Source organism: Podarcis raffonei, chromosome 7, assembly GCF_027172205.1.
Source record: "Podarcis raffonei isolate rPodRaf1 chromosome 7, rPodRaf1.pri, whole genome shotgun sequence".
NCBI lineage: Eukaryota > Metazoa > Chordata > Lepidosauria > Squamata > Lacertidae > Podarcis > Podarcis raffonei.
The window spans coordinates 91220794-91240765 of record NC_070608.1 but is presented as its reverse complement, the minus strand read 5'-3'; the positions used below and the strand labels follow the sequence as shown (position 1 = coordinate 91240765).

At 45.1% G+C, this 19972-nt stretch overlaps 1 protein-coding gene across 8 annotated transcripts in view; it reads left to right on the top strand.

Annotated features, from left to right (window-relative positions):
* Positions 1-19972, top strand: part of ADCY2 (adenylate cyclase 2) — a 142861-nt gene that overhangs the window by 54538 nt on the left and 68351 nt on the right. For 5 of the 8 annotated variants that reach the window (XM_053397533.1, XM_053397531.1, XM_053397530.1 and 2 more), the window contains 7 exons: positions 3743-3891; positions 5734-5845; positions 8606-8733; positions 12187-12345; positions 13489-13621; positions 18878-19054; positions 19805-19848. In XM_053397533.1, the coding sequence (XP_053253508.1) occupies positions 3743-3891; positions 5734-5845; positions 8606-8733; positions 12187-12345; positions 13489-13621; positions 18878-19054; positions 19805-19848 (902 nt within the window). The remainder of the gene's footprint in view (positions 1-3742; positions 3892-5733; positions 5846-8605; positions 8734-12186; positions 12346-13488; positions 13622-18877; positions 19055-19804; positions 19849-19972) is intronic. The other 3 variants (XM_053397536.1, XM_053397534.1, XM_053397532.1) reach the window with 2 other exon arrangements.

The following is a 19972-nucleotide window of genomic DNA, read 5'->3' as shown; positions in this document are numbered from 1 at the left end:
CCAGCAAACTGTTTTGGTCTGCATTTTACAAGGCAGGGCAAGGAAGGAGCATTTTCTTGTACAAATAGGATCAGGCCCCTGCAGAGTCACTACTGCCCAAAAGTGTCAGGGCCAAGGACTCTGTCTTCCCAGTGGGATAAGTTTAGCCAACACTCTTTTTAATTGCATTTCTGGTGCAACCTGAGTTACTACTCTGAGGAGCTTATCTTTCACTGAACATGCTCAGGATTGCACTGAAATATTTAGGTATGAAAAACTGGTGGTAGAACTCTTTATTCTATATAACTTGATCAATATTTTTGTAGAGTAGCAAAAGCAAGAAAAGGCATGTTCTTTCCCCTTGAGGAGCTTAGTGTCAATTTTGAAAGCAAGAGGGGAGATGGGGGAGACGGAGGCAAGGATAGTGGGGACAGAATCCACAAAAACACTTAAGGTGCTTCGTTTTTGTGGTCATGAGGAGTAAAAAGGTAAACCAAAGACAGCACTTGAAAACATGGGTTTTAAGAGAAGAGAGAGGTAGCACCACGCAAACGTTCTGGGAGGGAATTCCCGGCATGAGCGGCAGTGAGGGAGAATGAGCAGAGTAGTTTGAGCAAGAAGGAAACTTGTTTGACTGTGGTAATATACCGTAGTGGACAGCTTGGTGGGGTGGAGACGCTTACCTACCCTCCCAGCAGTGAGGAGGAGGGTCAGGGTGGCAGTGAGGGGAGCACAAGGCAAAGACACTAACAGAGCTCATTTGGCACTCCTGCCAGTGCTTTTCTGCTGTTTCTGCTGCTTTGCCACTCCCCTTCCCAGTAAACAACAGTGACTTAATGGCGGGAAGGTCAGCTATAAGTGCCTCTGCCCCACCTTGCCATCTGCTACTGGTAGGAGAGATGGAGGATCAAAGCAGGAAGGGATATATCAGGATCTGGGGGCAGAGAGATTATAGTGGGAGTGATTAAAACCTGTGTATAAAGGAATATGTTTCACTTCTCCCTGCTGTAATGCTTTGTTAGGAGAGTCAGTACCAAGCCAGCCAACCTGTTTCCCCAACTCTGTGATTTATCCAGTGATGTTAAATGAATTAGCATTGATATATGGAAATTTGTTGGCCTCCATATCAGAGCTGTGCTTTGGTTCCAAGAAAGTGGTGTGCGGGTTAAAAGATTGTGGGTTTTTGTTTTGCCTAGTATGGTATGGAGAATAAATAGGCACATCAAGGTCTTGTCATGTATCTGTCGGAAATGCAGCCTGTTTTGTGTTGCCCACATTAGAGCTGACACAGAACTATTGTGCTGAAAAGAACCTCAAGGGTTGGAAAACAAAGTCAACTCAGACAGAACGACTACAGCTAACTCCCATTTTTGCTGCACCTCTTCCTGTTTTAAAGCATCAGGAACCATCAGGATGGTTTCTGAGGAAGGAAGATGTGATAGAGTAAACGATGCCTTATGAGGAACGGCTAAGGGAGCTGGGCATGTTTAGCTTGGAGAAGAGGAGGTTAAGGGGTGATATGATAGCCATGTTCAAATATATAAAAGGATGTCACATAGAGGAGGGAGAAAGGTTGTTTTCTGCTGCTCCAGAGAAGCGGACACGGAGCAATGGATCCAAACTACAAGAAAGAAGATTCCACCTAAACATTAGGAAGAACTTCCTGACAGTAAGAGCTGTTTGACAGTGGAATTTGCTGCCAAGGAGTGTGGTGGAGTCTCCTTCTTTGGAGGTCTTTAAGCAGAGGCTTGACAACCATATGTCAGGAGTGCTCTGATGGTGTTTCCTGCTTGGCAGGGGGTTGGACTCGATGGCCCTTGTGATCTCTTCCAACTCTATGATTCTGTGAGTCTATGAGTATGGTGGATAGCTCTGAAAGGCTTCAGGGTGGCACATAGACACCAGGTCAATGGCTGATTTTTTACAAGGGAAAACCTGATGAGTGCTGAAAGGCCAGCACCATTGGTTGTTTCCACTGACTCCTATACAACTGAAACCAGCTTTTCTCCAGAGCAAGCATAGCTTTGACAGAGGCCTCTCAGGTGAGCTCTTCCTTATCTTCTTCCTTGTGACCAACAGCAGCTATGAGTAAAAGGAAAGAAGATTCCACCTAAACATAGGAAGAACTTCCTGACCGTAGGAGCTGTTCGACAGTGGAATTTGCTGCCAAGGAGTGTGGTGGAGTCTCCTTCTTTGGAGGTCTTTAAGCAGAGGCTTGACAACCATATGTCAGGAGTGCTCTGATGGTGTTTCCTGCTTGGCAGGGGGTTGGACTCGATGGCCCTTGTGGTCTCTTCCAACTCTATGATTCTATGATTCTATGAGTATCTGCTGTTAGAACAGCTAGCTCCCTTCTGACACAGCAGATGACAAACTTCTGGCTTGCAGGACCTACGTTTTTGTTTTGCTGGAAACCTCGTGATCCACCGGTTGGAGCCAGGAGCAAATGACATCTTCATAGAATTAAGGAACTTGGTGCTTTTGAGCAGTTGCTGACCTGTTTTGAGTGCCAGAACTGAGCTGGGCTCACAGTCCTGCTAAAAAAAACAACACCCAACCCAACCCCATTCTTCATCACCTCTAGCTTTCTTCATTGCTGCAGATTTGTCTTGGGGGGGGGGGAGTCATTTTGTTGTTGCTATTGTTAAACAATTGGAAGTCAGAAATCCTTTCCAATCTACTTGTAGACCCGTCTTCCTTCTGTTCTGTCCCTGAAATAAGTTGCAAGCAGAGAGAAGTCAGACAAGAGGACTCTGTCGAAACCTCTTAGGTTTTTACGTTGTGTGTGGAAGAAGCTAACAGAGCCCTTTGGTTCCTTCTTGACATGAATGATAAAAGCGGCCAAGGTGTGGACATCAAAGCTGCACCCTTGGGATCAGTAACTTTGTTGGGGGCAGGCTCTGCCACCAGATCCATGGAGTCATTAGCAAGCACGAGTTTTGTTATGGGAATTTACCTGATTAAATATATTCTTGATGTCCCTCACAATCTCCTTCAGTTGAAATATGAAGCTGGTCCATCTGCCTATAAGTAGATCTGTTTGTGCGTTAATGCCCAGTCTGCCTCCTGCAGGTACATTGTGCAGGGATGCCACAACTCTCTAGTTTGTGAACTGATGCACTTGTACGGTGGATTCTCAGCCCTTTATCCTGTTGGTCCCTTTATCCTGTTGGTTTCCTGTCCTGATCTATGCATGCGTGTTCTTCATGCGCACAGAGAGCAACTGACAAACAAGAAAGACAATTGGTGGATAATAAGGGCCAAGGAGGAAGTAAGAGGAGACCCTGCCAAAGGCATTCAGAGTCCTGGAGGCAAGTGCTTGTAGAGTCATTAGGACATGAAATAATTTTTCTTTTGTAAGAGCTAACTTTGAGCAGATTGTGTGTATTGATGCAGGTTTGTGTGTTTCCCATTCCCCTCCCCTCCCATTTTTAAATTTTTAATTTTGTTTAAAGCCCTGGAGGAGAAAGGACGCTGCAGCCATTCATGCTCCTCTTCATATAACCCCACCCCCACCTCCGGTCAGCTTTCCACAGAAGAGTTAATCTTTTGCAGCTGCATTTCATAAAGAAAAGAAAACTTGAAGTGGAGGTGGGGACCACAAATGATAGTGCATCGTGTGCAGTTTCCTCCCAATCCTTGAAATAAATTCCATCCCACTGTTGCTCATAGAAAATGTGTTCGTAATAACTACTTAGCAGACTTTCCTGCTTGAAGCTCAGTTGAAGCTTGGGCCATTTTGTCTTTCCTCTCTCCAACCTAGGAGCGTCTCCTCCTTTCCTTACTTCCTGCTCACATAGCCATGGAGATGAAAGCTGAGATCATCCAGAGGTTACAAGGACCCAAAGCAGGCCAGCTGGAAAATACAAACAACTTTCATAATTTATATGTCAAAAGGCACACCAATGTAAGGTATTGTTTGGAACAGACACTTGCCCATTCTCAGTGCTGAAGTCCATTAGTTACCATTACTAGCAAAATGCTTTAATCACAGCTATACATTGTTTAGAGGGAGGTGGTTGCCTTGTTCTTTCCTTTTTCTTTTCTTTCATTGGATGCAGGTGTTCAGGCACACAGATATTGCAGGTTGATTCCATAGAACTATGACTATAGATAACCTCTGTGGACCTTGTGACATGTTTATTTTGGGAAGGCAGCTGAATTTAATTAGGCATATCAAATTTAAAAGCAATCCAGAGGCTGAAATATTATTGCTTGAACAAATGGCCTTAAATTTTTCGTGGTAAATATCGAAAGCAAAAAAAAAAGCGAGAACGCTTTGCACTTGATACAAGCTAACTTGTTGTATGGCTGCCATCAGCACTGATTAACGCAGTCATTTGGGGGCAATTTTCAGTGTGGCAAAGCTGGAATGTGTTTCAGTCTCAAGGACAGGTAAGTGGGAGATGAGAAATGTGGTGGAAGTCATGTTGGCCTGTTTCGTTCAGGCTCTGGTCCCCTCCTGCACCCTTGAGGCCTTTCATGCCCTATACTGCCCTTCAGCTAAAGTCACAGAAGAGTAGGGGGCAGGTTCCATACATTGGTGCCCAGAGTACAAGTTTTGGCCTGGCAGGGCTGCCTCAGACTCCGAAGGACCTGAGAGAGTCACCAGTGGATGATCTAGGAAAGGCAGATGTTACTGAGCTTTAACTGTGGCATCTCCAGAAGGGATTTTGAATTGATGTGATTTATTATACTTTTTTATCCCAAAGCACCTTACAAACAAATGACAGTAGCTTGACAGAACATAATAGAATGTCACAAATACAGCCTAAGTCATATGGAATAATTAACAAATCATCAGTGAAACAATTGCAATCTATAAAACATGGTTAACAAAGCACAATTAAAGCAAAAGTCATATTGTATGGTTAACAAATCAATACAACATATATAATCTATAAAACAATATTAACAAAATAGCAAGGAAAAATAAACAAAGCACTATGGGAACAGGGAATCTTTCCCCCCTCGAGGTGCTGCATCCCCTGGGGATAAAAGGCTGTGGGTTGCATGCCAATGATGTGTCAGGCAGAGCCCAAATAAGATGGGGCTTCCCATTTCTCCCACCCCCAATGAACTGCTGCATGAGGGGCAGCGCACCCTTGCCAGGCCCTTGCGGAAGACTCCCCTGCTTTGCCTTTTCTCCTGTCTCACCTTCCTTCTCTCCTTGTAGGCCCACCCTCCTGCGTGAAATTAATACTGTAATTGGTTAAGCCCCCAACCCGTGCCTGACATAAGCAGAGTTGCAGTACGCTTTAAGGGTTGTCTTCTGGCTTTATGTCTCACACTGTGGAGCAGTTGAATGACCTCTGGCTGTCTCCTCTGCCTTTTCCGGTGGAAACTCTAGAACGATCTTGCCTGGTGGGTGGCTCAGTTTAGGCACCAGAAGATATTAGCAGCTCCTCTTTGCAGACTGGTAACCTGCCCTTCTCTTCAAAGAGGTCTGCTGGGAGTTCAGCTTCCGACCGCAGTGCGGCAAACTGCGGGGTGAGGCACAATCCTTTATAGGCAAGCGGTCCTGGCAGGGTCATAGCCTGAGTGGACACAATGGAAGGGGAGTCAGACCACAACAGCAGGCCATCCAAAAAGGATGTATGAGCTCAGCATCCAAACATATGGTTTTGGACAAGTTGTATCTGCTCCTGGTGAGGTATTTAGTGCATTCCCTTTTCTCTTGTTTGTTTTCTCCAAGAAACTCTAGTGATAGTTTTAAGCTAAGCAAAATGGTAAAACCCCCTTTTTCACTTGTAGCATTTTATACGCTGATATTGTGGGATTCACTCGCTTGGCTAGTGATTGCTCTCCTGGAGAACTGGTGCACATGCTGAATGAGCTCTTTGGCAAGTTTGACCAAATTGCAAAAGTAAGTACCCCTGAGGGCTTCAGTAATGACTGTTAGGTTATCATTGTCTTTGATGTTAAGATTTATAGCTGTGGCGTGAGAGTGGCATGCCAGGTTGTTGACCTGGGGTCTGCTGCGAATGCAGTTTTCACAACCACCAGGCCACCCTCACATCCTGGGCCAATGCTGAGTGCCATGGGAAATTGGGGAGCCAGCCCGCAGTTCTCAGGTTGACCCTGGGGCTTTCAGTTCCTGATCTATAATTTGCACTGTCCTTTGGTCACAAGCTAATACAAATGTGGTGGGGGGAAGGGCACAAAGAAAGAGGATAAAAACAGCAATTCTGTGTGTATCTGCTATGGGTCCCAGCCAACAAAATGGCTAGGGCAGGTTTCACAGGGGGGAGGGGGGATGCACTGGGACAACCGATTTCAGTGATCACGAGTAGGAGGAGGAGTTACACTAAGACCAGACCATGTCATTACTGAGGAGGCAGGTTTAGTCGTTGTTTGAGGGGTCTGGTCTTGACCAGACGGATACTAGAATCAGCAAGGGATACCCACATGACCTGAAGGTGCTGCTGTGCAATGCCAGGTCAATGATTCATAAGACCACTGCCATCCATGACTTGATCATGGATGGAGGACTTGACCTGGCATGTGTAACAGAGACTTGGTTGGATGAAGCAGATGGGCCTGTCCTTGCCGCTGCTTGCCCACCAGGTTTCTCTTACGCACAGCAACCCAGGTCATGTGGGCAGGGAGGGGGGGGTTGCAGTGATATTTAGGAAGTCATTAGTTTGCACCAGGCGTCTTATTGGGAAGACCCAGTTCTCTGAGTGCATGTTCCGGAAGTGGGCAATAGGGGCAGTACAGGATTCCTTTTGGTGTACTGACCTCCCCGCTGCACCAAGGATTCCCTGCCCGAGCTGCTTCAGGTCGTGGCGGATGTTCTTCTGGAGACACCTAGTTTGGTTGTCCTAGGGGATCTTAACATCCATGCCGACACAACCTTACAAGGGGCTGCTCGGAACTTCGTGGAAAGCATGGCCTCCATGGGGCTGTCCCTGAATAAGTCTGGCCCAACCCATAGCCGCGGACATGCCTTGGACCTGGTGTTTACCTCTATGGATGTTGGTGATCTGACACTAAGTAAAAGCGAAACTAAAGAAGTGCCATGGTCAACTTGACTTTTCCGCGACCCTTCCCCTCTGCAGGGAGGTGGGACCGATTCGGATAGTCCACCTCCGCCACTTAATTGATCCAAATGGTTTCCAGAGAGTGGTAGGGGATGTTTTATCCCATGTTGATGGCCTTTCAGCTGATTCCCTGGTGGCCCACTGGAATGTGGAGTTAACCAGGGCTATTGACTGTCTGGCTCCAAAGCGCCCTCTCCGATTGCATGAGCCCGGACAGCCCCATGATTTTCTGTGGATCTGAGGGCAATGAAACAATCGCTGAGACGGCTAGAGCGCCAGTGGCGGATAACTCATTCTGAAGCTGACTGGACACGGGCTAGAGCTCAATGTTGAGCCTACCAAGTGGCGGTAGCTACGGTGAAGAAGACTTTCTTCACCGCCTCCATTGCATCTGCAGAAAACAGCAGCAAGAGACTCTTTCATGTAGTTTGCAATTTAGCGGAACCACCTGCTCCAGCAGGGCCCAGTATGGGCCGCATGATCTCCTGCAATGCTTTTGCAAAGTTTTTTGCAGATAAAGTCGCTCTGCACCTGAGACTTGCCTGTCTGTGAGCATTGCTGAGGAAGATCAGCACTGGTGGGGAAGCTGCCTTTGGGACAGCTTGCCCATAGCACTGATCTCACCAAGAAAACCCTGAGGAACCTCTGAGGAACCCTAGAGTTTTATGATAAATGGTTTGCAAATCACTAACATCTAATGGAACAGTATTTGCTTTTGAACGGATTAAAAATAACGCTGGTGGGCATAATTTAAAAGACTAATCATGCTGTCGTGAAGGAGCACGGCAAAGTGGCAATATAAATCTGAAGACTAAGCCTAGGAAGTGGTGTTGCTCTTCCTGCAAGTGCTGGAATAGGGATGACGACAAATATCCCGTGCTCCCAACAGAGATACCTATTTTTGTACCAGGCAGGAGGAGTTTTCATTTAATTTCCTAGGTCTCTGGATACTGCATAGCTTGTGTGTGCTTCTGATTTCACATTTCAGGAAAAGTAGGTCAGTGGAAATGGAATGCACATAGCTCTCGGCAGAGCATCTCATCCTGCATGTCCAGCCCAGCTATCTTCCTCCCCATCGTTATGTGAAATACATTTGATGGCACCAAGAATATTGTGCTTCTGCAGCACTCCATGCATGGTCTTTCTTTCTTTAGTGATCACTCGCAGCTGAGTAAGATTCTCTTCCATAAACACAGTCTTAACAGTTAGTCTGTAAGTGACTGTGGAGCCCAATTCTGGATCCACACGTCCTTCCACAGTGGGGACATTGGTTTCCAGGCGGGAGTTAATCACGGTGTGGATTTGCCAAGCGTGCTTTCCTCTTAGCACATTTCTCCCTTGCGTCCTGAGTTCGAGTGTCTTCAAAGTCCATGACACCTTTGGTAAAGGCTGCTCTCCAATGGGAGCGCTCGCAGGCAACTGTTTCCCAATTGTTGGTGTTTATACTACATTTTTAAAAATTTGCCTTGAGACTTTAAGCCTCTTTTGTTGACCACCAGCATTACGCTTTCCATTTTTAAGTTCGGAATAGAGTAGTTGCTGTGCTGGCCATCTCCTAACTGAACCTTCTTTCCCCCTCTCAGGAAAATGAATGCATGAGAATTAAAATTTTGGGAGATTGCTACTACTGTGTGTCCGGCCTCCCTATATCTCTCCAAAACCATGCCAAGAACTGTGTGAAAATGGGATTGGACATGTGTGAAGCCATAAAGTAGGTAGAGGCGTTTTGTAACTTGTCCTTGTCCTTACCTTGAACCTCCCCAGTAAGCCTCACACGGTTGCCTTAAATCTGAAGCTTTTGCTCTGGTTTGTGCTTCAGTATGTTTAACATTTTCAGCTCCATATCAAATGAGATGATGTTGTTTCTCTCCATAGCTACAACAGTGAGGGATGGTATGGATTTGGGGGTATACCACATGAAACAGCATTGCAGCGCAGTAAGATAATACACAGAAGAGGTAAAAGGCAATCTTTCCCTCACGATGTAGTGCCCACTAGAGATGGCAAAGAATTCTGTTCAGTTTGCATTTAAAGACTAGCCTGCCAAAGTCATGCTTTCCCAAACAATGCAAGAAATGAAGTACACCCATCCTTGGGAATTTGTACTTCTCTGAATTTTGCAACCCAGTTGTCCAGCTAGGTAATGTGTGCAATAATGCATGTAGATAAAGCATCCATAAAATGTCCATACTGGTGAACATAACATACAAAAAGCATCATTTTAGAGGGAAATGCTTTGCAAATGTGTATGTTAGGAGAAATTAACATTAAATGCTGGGGTGTTTGCAGGAGGACTTTTTTTTAAAAAGCAAACTGATGTAAGCCAATGCAATTCTGGGCTGCATCAATAGGAGCATAGCATCTAGATCAAGGGAAGTAATAGTGCCACTGTATTCTGCTCTGGTCAGACCTCACCTGGAGTACTGTGTCCAGTTCTGGGCGCCACAGTTCAAGAAGGACACTGACAAACTGGAACGTGTCCAGAGGAGGCCAACCAAAATGGTCAAAGGCCTGGAAACGATGCCTTATGAGGAACAGCTAAGGGAGCTGGGCATGTTTAGCCTGGAGAAGAGGAGGTTAAGGGGTGATATGATAGCCATGTTCAAATATATAAAAGGATGTCACATAGAGGAGGGAGAAAGGTTGTTTTCTGCTGCTCCAGAGAAGCGGACACGGAGCAATGGATCCAAACTGCAGGAAAGAAGATTCCACCTAAACATTAGGAAGAACTTCCTGACAGTAAGAGCTGTTTGACAGTGGAATTTGCTGCCAAGGAGTGTGGTGGAGTCTCCTTCTTTGGAGGTCTTTAAGCAGAGGCTTGACAACCATATGTCAGGAGTGCTCTGATGGTGTTTCCTGCTTGGCAGGGGGTTGGACCCGATGGCCCTTGTGGTCTCTTCCAACTCTATGATTCTATGATTCTATGGAAATGTAGAGAACTAAACTTTTCTTGGGAGAAGGGCAATGACAGGCCTAGACAGCATCTTGAGAAGTAGAGACGTCACCTTGCCAACAAAGGTCCGTATAGTTAAAGCCATGGTCTTCCCAGTAGTGATGTATGGAAGTGAGAGCTGGACCATAAAGAAGGCTGATCGCCGAAGAATTGATGCTTTTGAATTATGGTGCTGGAGAAGACTCTTGAGAGTCCCATGGACTGCAAGAAGATCAAACGCATCCATTCTTAAGGAAATCAGCCCTGAGTGCTCCCTGGAAGGACAGATCATGAAGCTGAGGCTCCAGTACTTTGGCCACCTCATGAGAAGAGAAGACTCCCTGGAGAAGACCCTGATGTTGGGAAAGATGGAGGGCACAAGGAGAAGGGGGCGACAGAGGACGAGATGGTTGGATAGTGTTTTCGAGGTTACCAGCATGAGTTTGACCAAACTGCAGGAGGTAGTGGAGTACAGAGGTGCCTGGCGTGCTCTGGTCCATGGGGTCACGAAGAGTCGGACACGACTAAACGACTAAACAACAACAACAACAAACTTTTGATTGCAAAAGCGAGAAACTGATTTGCCCATTTTTTTGTGTCCACTCCCTGCCCGTTATGGATCTAGATCAGTGATGGCCAAACTTGGCCCTCCAGCTGTTTTGGGACTACAATTTCCATCATCCCTGACCACTGGTCCTGTTAGCTAGGGATGATGGGAGTTGTAGTCCCAAAATATCTGGAGGGCCAAGTTTGGCCATCACTGATCTATATTATCTGACCATGTTGGAAGATCTAGATCTGCTAAGACCTTTTTAATGACAGCATCGACTTTCCCAGGTTTTCCGAAGATATTCTAAAAGTGGGCTAACTGCCCCCATCTTGGAGCAGAGGCTGGCTGATGTGCAAATTACAGGGCCCAATGTTGGAGTGTATACAATAATTTTGAGCAGCTACAAATTTGTCTAGCATCATCAATGTAAATAGTGCTTTATGGCAGAAGTAGCCAAGGTGGTGTTCTCTAGATGTTGAGAACTACAGTTCCCACCATCCTTGACCATTGGCTGAGGGCTGAGTATCTGGAGGGCACCATGTCGTCTAGATCTAGTTTACAGAGTAACACAAAACAAGGCCCTGATCCAATAAGCTTAGAATCTAAATTTTGATGGTGGAGAAGACCATGGACAATAGCAAGGGGAATAGGATGATGACTTGCAGCAGGAACAAGAAACCTTATATACCGGAGTGGTATCCACAAATATGGACAAGGCACAGAGACAGGTAGTTACTAAGGATGGCAGACTACCAAAAACTTTTTTTGAGATGACTGATAATATGGATTTAATTGACATTTGGAGAACAAAGAATCCCTTGGGTAGAGAGGGAACTTTCTTCTCTGAAGCCAAAATGACATGGACAAGAATTGACCAATTCTGGATAACTAGAGGACTGGCTCCTAAGACTCGAAAAGTGGAAATTTGCCCTAAAACTTGCTCCGACCATAATGCTGTGAAAATGGAGATGAAACTAACAAGAAACCTTATATACCATAGCCTCCTAAATCACATCCTAACCACAGCTACCAGCAGTGAAGGAGAATCAGGGATTGCTTACTGACAACTAAACCCCCTTTTCATGAGTAGACCAATGACTCTGGGTCCACAGCTCTACTGTGTTGTCACTCTTTGGCCTGAACCCAAAGACTTGGGCACCAGCACTCAAAGGCTGGAGGATGGCTCCACCTGCTCCTCTGACCATTCCAGGGGTTCCTTGTCAGCTATTAACGCAAAGGGCCCCTCAAAGAGGATCTTCAACACTGTATTTAGCTGGCCTTGACTGCTCCTCAAGGTCCTTGGCCTGTGGGGTGTTTGGTTTGTCCTCCCAAGGACTCAGCATCTGATTCCAGATCAGGCTAGGTTTGACAACTGCCACTTCGTCTCAAAAAATAAAAGGCACGTTCCAATTTTATTTAGAATCAGTTCTTTGTAAATAATACTTGTGAGCTTGAATTGAATTTGTGGCCATTTTTTTAGCTTGTTTACTTTTATATTGATGTTAACATGGCTGTGCTTTAACCAGCAAATATCTTAATTATAAAAGTATAAATACCACTTTTTAATTAAGACATGAACAGTAGCACATGAAAAAGTCATTGTGTGGTAATGGTAGCACTGTGCGCTTTTTTCAAAGTCCAGAAAATAACAGCTGCGATTGATAATAATTTCTCATCAATAGGAAGGTCAGAGATGCAACTGGAGTTGATATTAATATGCGAGTAGGAGTGCACTCTGGGAATGTCCTTTGTGGCGTGATTGGACTGCAGAAATGGCAGTATGATGTATGGTCACATGATGTTACACTAGCCAATCACATGGAAGCCGGAGGAGTTCCTGGGTAAGACTAGTCTCTATTTAAGATGGGTGTGGATACATTTCCCCAAATAAATTGGTGCCTACAAGGTCACCCAAAACGCCTACTGTGCAGTTAAGAGGGCCCTGTAGTCCTCAGCCAAGGGGATGGCCTTGCCTCGCCCACTGGAATGTTCTATATTTAAATAGGCCTGATTACCTTTAATAAGCATTGGATGTGATCCCACCAAAGTTAAGTCCTTTTAAGCCATGTGTTTAACTCTGCAATTGAAAGTAGTAGGCCTGCAGGTGTGGCTAGATTGTGCCCACTCCCCTATTAAAATTCATGCATTTTACCCTGTTTATTTGCTCTGATCCTGAGCAAACAGAGATTTTTCCCTTTTACTGAAATGCAATAGTCTTGGAAGGCACACAATACTGTTCAACTGCTGAGCATATAGGTTTGGCTCCCATAAGTTGATGAGAAAGCAGACCCCCTAGAAACCAAATAGAAGCTGCTCTGATCTATCTTGAGGAAGAGAAACATTTAAGTGGGTAGGGAACAGCTCCATACCTTTCAAATGTATTAGTTGAATGGAGAAGCCACTTGCCTTGGGGCTTCTTGTGTTCCTTGGATCCTTTTCACCCACAAGGGATAACTTGATTGGAACAAATGAGAATGTTAAAGACTGGCTGTTTTTCTGGAGCTCAATTGAATGATGGGCCTAGTTCTCACTGAGGTGGCCATCTGGAATCAGGGTTTTACTGTTCTGTTCTACAGGTTCAAGTGACTGAATCCACTCCACATAAAAAGTCTAGAGAAGGATGGTGGAAGAGGTTCTAATGTAGTCCTTGGACATGCTCGTATTCTGTGTACAGATGTATTTCTCTATTTTTGAATGCAGGAATCATGTGAGCTCCTGCTGAAGTTTGAAATAATACAGACAAGTTTAGGCTGACTACGTCAGTGTGAATGAGGGCAGAGTTTGCATTTGTTTTTGTGCACAGCAATCCAGTTTCGTTGCCTGCAAATATATATATGTTCATTTACAATGTGTTGTTTAGTTCACAAGTATTTCATTTTGTATAGCTGTTGGGAATATTTCCCAATAGTAAAAGAAAAGAAAAAAAGCAGTGTTACATTCTTAATGTTGTATAATGGTCATTTTAAAATAAACCATAATTTCAGCCGTGTTCACATTACTTCAGTCACCTTGGCCCACTTGAATGGAGCTTACCAGGTGGAGGATGGGGATGGAGATGCAAGAGACCCGTATCTCAAGGAGCATAAGGTGAAAACCTACTTCATTATCAACCCCAAGGTTAGTAATGCTTCATTTGTTTTCTCCACATTGTATTTGAAACTGCTATAACCAGACAAGAGCCATGATTTTGCTTCTGTGGCTTCTAGGGTTTACATTGGGCTTGTTCAGACATGAAAATGAGTTTAGGCAATCATAGTTAAGTACAACCACAGTTTAGGGTTTGGGGCTAATCTGTGCCTGATCTAAAAGTGGAAGCTTTTGCTTTCTTCTTCTGGCACAGCCATAAGATGGGGGCGGGGGGGGGAGTGCACCAGGTGGGGGCTTACTGCTGCTTGCCTTCACAGCTCTGCTTCACAGCTGTCCAGACCTGGCTTGGCCAGTGGGGCAGAGCCACAGCGGCCGCCTCTTGGTAGGTATGTCATGCGTGCTTCCCAGAAGAGGGAGGGTCGAGATGACTGGGAGGAGGGGTGACCCATCTGAGGTGAACCCCTCACCAAAGCCTCGCTTACCAGGGTTGTGTTGCTGCAGCGGCTTCCGACGAGATATAGCGAGATCTTGCAGAAATTTTGTGCGATCTTGCTGGAAGCCATCACTTCAGGGGACGGGGGATGTGCATGGGGGGGGGACCACCTACTGCATTTCACCTCCTGAGGTGGCTGCTTCAGTCTGCCTCGTGGGCGGGCCGGCGTAGACAGGGAGACAGGTACAGCACAGGTGCAGTGGTGTGAGCCCTGCAGTGGCTCACCTCCTCCCGGCAGCAGCAGTGGCATCCCTGCCGAGAAGCTGCTGTTGTGGCTCCATCCCATCAGGTGAACCACTTCTGGATTGTGCTTTGTCAGGACAATAAGAAAAGCAACACTGAGCATTCACTTACCTAGATCTTTATGTTACGTGGCTGCGTGGTATTGTTGTCTTCCTGAGGATCTTGGTTTGTTTGATTTTAAGGAACAAGTCCCTTGCCCTTATTTATCTGTCCACAACGCTAGCTATAATCTCAAAAGTCAGGAGGCGGCTAAATAAGATTTTCAGTAGTTTGTTTTTTAAAAAAATAATATTTATTACTTTTAAAAGTTACAAAAAAGGAGAAGAAAGAAAAAGAAAGAAAAAAAGAAAAGAGAATAAAAGCAAAAACAATACGATACAATATATAAACAATACAAAACCCAACCTGAACCCATTAAACTAAACACATAAATAAAGCAAAACAAAAACAATTTAAAAACATCCCTCCTTTTCCATACTCTGTCCTTCATTCCCTTGTTTCCTCGACTTCCTCACACCTCCCTTTTTGTATCCCACTTCTAGTACTTGTTTCAGCAAATCCTTTCCATCTTTCTCTATTTTCTATCATATTATAAATAACATATTTTTAACCTTATTTCCCTTTAAGACTAAATTACTTATATGTACTTAACTTCTTATATCATTTCTGCTAAATCCATAAAATATCATTCCACCATTTTTCTAGCAGTCATTACTTTTACAATATTTCTAAATATACACTTTATATTTTCCAGTCTTCTTCCACCATCTCCTCTCCCTGGTTTCGGATTCTGCCAGTCCTTTCCGTCAGTTCCATATAGTCCATCAACCTGGAGATCTTATGTCCGAGGCTCTTAAATCTTTTCCAAGTCCCTTCTGCAGATCTTCTTCATATTCTTTAATGCTCAGGAGCAAATCTCGGGAAAGCTCCAACCTAGCAGTACTTTTATTCCTTCTGGACAGTTCAGCCAAATTTCCGTGGTTAAAACTAAAGTCCATAAAGAGTTTCAGGACGTATTTCAGGATTCCTCCAAATCTAGAGGCCCCCAAAACTTCAGGCTCCTCCAAACCCAAGCCCATGTCCCAAAAGTCAGTCAATCCCTGGATAGAGGGATCTTTCCAACTTTCCTTCTTCAGTCCAAGCCGGGATCCAATCTTCAAAATCTGACTTTTGCTAGATTCAATCATAGAAGACCTCAATTTATAATCCTCAATTTGCTTCTGTTTTTTTTTAATGTTTATTAAAGTTTACAAAACATACACCACATATAACAAAACAAGAACAAAAACAACAGACAAAAAATACACACTTAACAAGAAAAAGAAAAAAAGAAAGAAAAATTCCACTTTTAAGTTTCAAAATTCCATATCCCTCTTTCCTGACCTCCTCACATCTCCCTTTTTTGTATTCCTCTTTATTCCGTCAAATTCAGCAAATTCTAACCCTTTTTCCAACCTCGTTTATAATTATATATTTCCACTTATTATGTCTCTAATTTCCCTTATCTTGATCCTTTACTCCACCTTATATACTTTGACATAATATTGTTCTAGTCATACCCTCTCCTTTTTAGAATTCTTCTTTTCATAGCTCTCTTAACCATATCCCAAATGCCATGTTACCTTCACATCCCACATCATTTTAACACTCAAACATTTTACAATATTTTTGTAGATAGTTCTTGAACTTTTTCCAATCCTCTTCCATCAATTCTTCTCCCTGGTCACGGATTCTGCCAGTCATTTCTTATAATCCTCAATTTGCTTCTGAAAAACTAAGGATCCCGCTTGTACTACTTTAGGTTTCACAACAACAGCTTTCTCCTTTTCCTCCACCATTTGTCCTGCCAAAGTATATTCCTGTGCCAAGTCCTGAATTGTTTCTGTGTTGGTACTCGCTTTTTGACTCAAATTAGTCACTTTCTGTTCCAAGTTATCAATCTTAAAGATCGTATCATCTGTCTTTTTATGAAGCTGTTCCAGCGAGTAGTTTATCTTATATAATACAGTCACAATAGCTTCTCCTATCAACATTTTGAATAGTCCAAGGTCAATCTCTGGTTCTCAGAATCCTTATCTTGCAGCTGGAAATCTCCCTGTTACACTCCTGTAACAGTTTCACATGCTCCCTCTAGAGGGAAACAGTCTCCACTTATATCAATTCTTTCAAGCATGACTCGAGCAAATATAAATAGTTTCGATTTTCAGTTACTTTTTCCTCCTTTTTTGAACGCAGAAGAGGACAATGGAAACAGTATCTTTCTTATTTTAGCTAGCTGTCAAATCCGTTCTGTCAATGAACATTCCCCAAACGTCATCTGGCAGCCCTTTTCCAGGTTCAGAGCAGTGGTAATAATTTGATTTTCACTCTCTCCTGCAGGCTCACTAGGTCCAAAACTTCCCCCCTCTTCTCCTGCTTCCAAGGGGGGTTTTGTATTTTTGACCGATGGAAATTTAATCCTTTCAGAGACTTTAGCTTGTAGCGTCTTTGCTTCAATCTATTTACAAAAGCGGAAGGCGGACTTCCTTTTTAGAACCTTCCCACTTCGGTGCCAAATTAAAGTATTTCAAGATCCAATTTTCCGTTCTACTCACGGGTAGTTGTTTAAAATCCAATTGTCCACAGGAAAAAGTCAGCGCTCTCCGGCAGCAGCAATGCGGCTTCACTCCGTGAAAAAAGCGGTCGATTCAAAGCACCGCACCACTCACCCCACGTCGCTCCGGATCCCCAAAATAGTGTTTCCCCGTGAGTAGGGGAGGCGCAAGGAGTGCCAGCTGAATCCCAAGTTCACAGGCTTCTCCTGCCTGTGATTTCAATGGGTCTCTACCTTCGCCGTGGCGGTCAGACCCTGCTTTTCACGGAGCAAGTTCCTCCCGATCGGAGGAGCTCCGCCATTGCTGGAGGCGCCAACCCGGAAGTCCTCAAGATTTTCAGTAGTTTGTGTTTTATTGCTCTCCGTGGCTTCACCCCATGATGAGCAAAATAATAATAGTAGTAATAATAATAATAATAATAAATTTTATTTATATCCCGCCCTCCCCAGTCGAAGCCGGGCTCAGGGCGGCTAACAAAAATAAAACAGTACAAAAGTGCAGCACAAACAACACTCTAAAACCATTCATTATAAAATTAATTCAAATCAAGCCACTGGCAACCATTGGGCCAGAGCTCCGCGAAGATTGCCGAGGGAGGGAATCAGGCTGTGCTCTGGCCAAAGGCCTGGTGGAACAGCTCTGTCTTGCAGGCCCTGCGGAAAGATGTCAAGTCCCGCAGGGCCTTAGTCTCTTGTGACAGTGTTCCACCAGATCGGAGCCACAGCCGAAAAAGCCCTGGCTCTAGTTGAGGCCAGCCTAACTTCTCTGTGGCCTGGGACCTTCAAGATGTTTTTATTTGAAGACTGTAAGTTTCTCTGTGGGGCATACCAGGAGAGGTGGTCCCATAGGTACGAGGGTCCTAGGCCGTATAGGGCTTTAAAGGTTAAAACCAGCACCTTAAACCTGATCCTGTACTCCACCGGGAGCCAGTGCAGCTGGTATAGTACCGGATGAATATGATCTCGCAGCGAAGACCCCGTAAGGAGTCTCGCTGCAGCATTCTGCACCCGCTGGAGTTTCTGGGTCAGTCTCAAGGGCAGCCCCACGTAGAGCGAGTTACAATAATCCAGTCTGGAGGTGACCGTCGCGTGGATCACAGTGGCTAGGTCAGGGCGAGAGAGATAAGGAGCCAACTGCTTAGCTTGGCGGAGATGGAAAAATGGCGCCTTTGTTATAGCTGCAATCTGCGCCTCCATGGAAAGGGAGGTGTCGAAGATTACACCCAAACTCTTAACGGACGGTGCTGGCACTAATTGCGTCCCCGCAAGAGATGGGAGTTGCCCCCCCCCAATCCCATATCGTCCCGTCCCAGCCACAGGACCTCTGTCTTCGAAGGATTTAACTTCAACCGGCTCCCACGTAACCATCCAGCCACAGCTTCCAAACATCTGGTCAGTGTGTCTGGGGCCGAGTCAGGATGGCCATCCATCAACAGATAGAGTTGGGTGTCATCGGCATACTGATGGCAACCCAGCCCAAAACTCCGGACAAGCTGGGCGAGGGGGCGCATAAAGATGTTGAAAAGCATCGGGGAGAGTATCGCACCCTGAGGCACTCCACACACCAAGGAGTGGCGCAATGACAATTTCCCCCCAAGCGCCACCCTCTGTCCCCGACCAGAGAGAAACGAGCGCAGCCATTGAAGGACTGTGCCCTGGATCCCCACGTCGGTAACGCGGTGGTCCAGGAGTTCGTGATCGACCATGTCGAAGGCTGCTGACAGGTCTAGAAGAATCAGCAGCCCCGACCCGCCTCGATCCAGCTGCCTGCGGAGATCATCTGTTAGGGCGACCAGAGCCGTCTCGGCCCCATGACCAGCGCGGAAGCCGAACTGGAATGGATCTAGAGCCGATGTTTCATCCAAAACTAGAATAAATTGGTCAAAATAGGAAACAATAGAAATCGTGCAAGCTTTATGCTATCTGTACCTCTTGGGTTTATTTATTCCCTAACCAGGAAGAAAAACGAAGTCCGCAGCATCATTTCCGACCCCGGAATACTCTAGATGGAGCTAAAATGAGAGCATCTGTTCGTATGACCCGGTACTTGGAGTCATGGGGAGCAGCCAAGCCATTTGCTCACTTGCACCATCGGGACAGCATGATTACAGAAAATGGCAAGATCAGCACCATGGTATGAGTTTTCTGCATCGTTATATATCAGCGCTAGCACAGTGGAGGAGAGGGAAAACTATGCCCTTCCCTCCTCTCCAGATTTCTCTCCTTCCCCCACCCCCAGACAACAATTCAGTTCTCAGATTTGAGACTGGCAACCAGCCCTGAACCAGAGCCCTTTAGCACTGTGCAGTGTAGGAAAGGGGAGATAAGGGAAATGGACAAACTCCACCAGCCTCCATAGAGTGCTACAAGACTCTGAAGCCCTGGAATCTCCTAATTCCAGGTTGGGACACTTCTGAAGACCAGCTGGGAAAATAAACTAGGGACTGGTGTTGCTTTCATGGCTGTCAGGCGGGCTTCCTGCAAGTGTCTGACTGAGAAAGAGGATGCTGATCAGCCTGTGTTCTGCTCTGTCAGAGCTTGGCCTGTATTAATAGGATCCTGAAATCATTAGTCTCTCATGCTTAATTTAGCTGGGTGTGTTGCCGCCGTTTGGCTTGCACCACTCAGGCTACACACATTGACCAGGGAGTAAGTCATATTCAGCTCAGTAGGACTTTACTTATGAGTTGACATACAAGGAATTGCACTGATGCAATTCTGGCCCATTAAAATTAATAAGGATTTTATCATATACTTCACTGGGATTTTTGAGCTGGAGAAAATGTTCTCTGACACAACATTTGCGTTACAATACAATATATACTGAGAATCAAGATTTTTTTTAAATAATACTATGTGGACATTTTCTCTCAATTTCTCTTAGGACATGCCTATGGGTCAGTATAATTTCCAGCGTTGTAGAGAAAGGTATGTGTTGATTTTTCAGACATTGATTCTATGAGAAAAATACATTACAGTGGTATCTCGGGTTAGGTACTTAATTCGTTCTGGAGGTCTGTTCTTAACCTGAAACTGTTCTTAACCTGAAGCA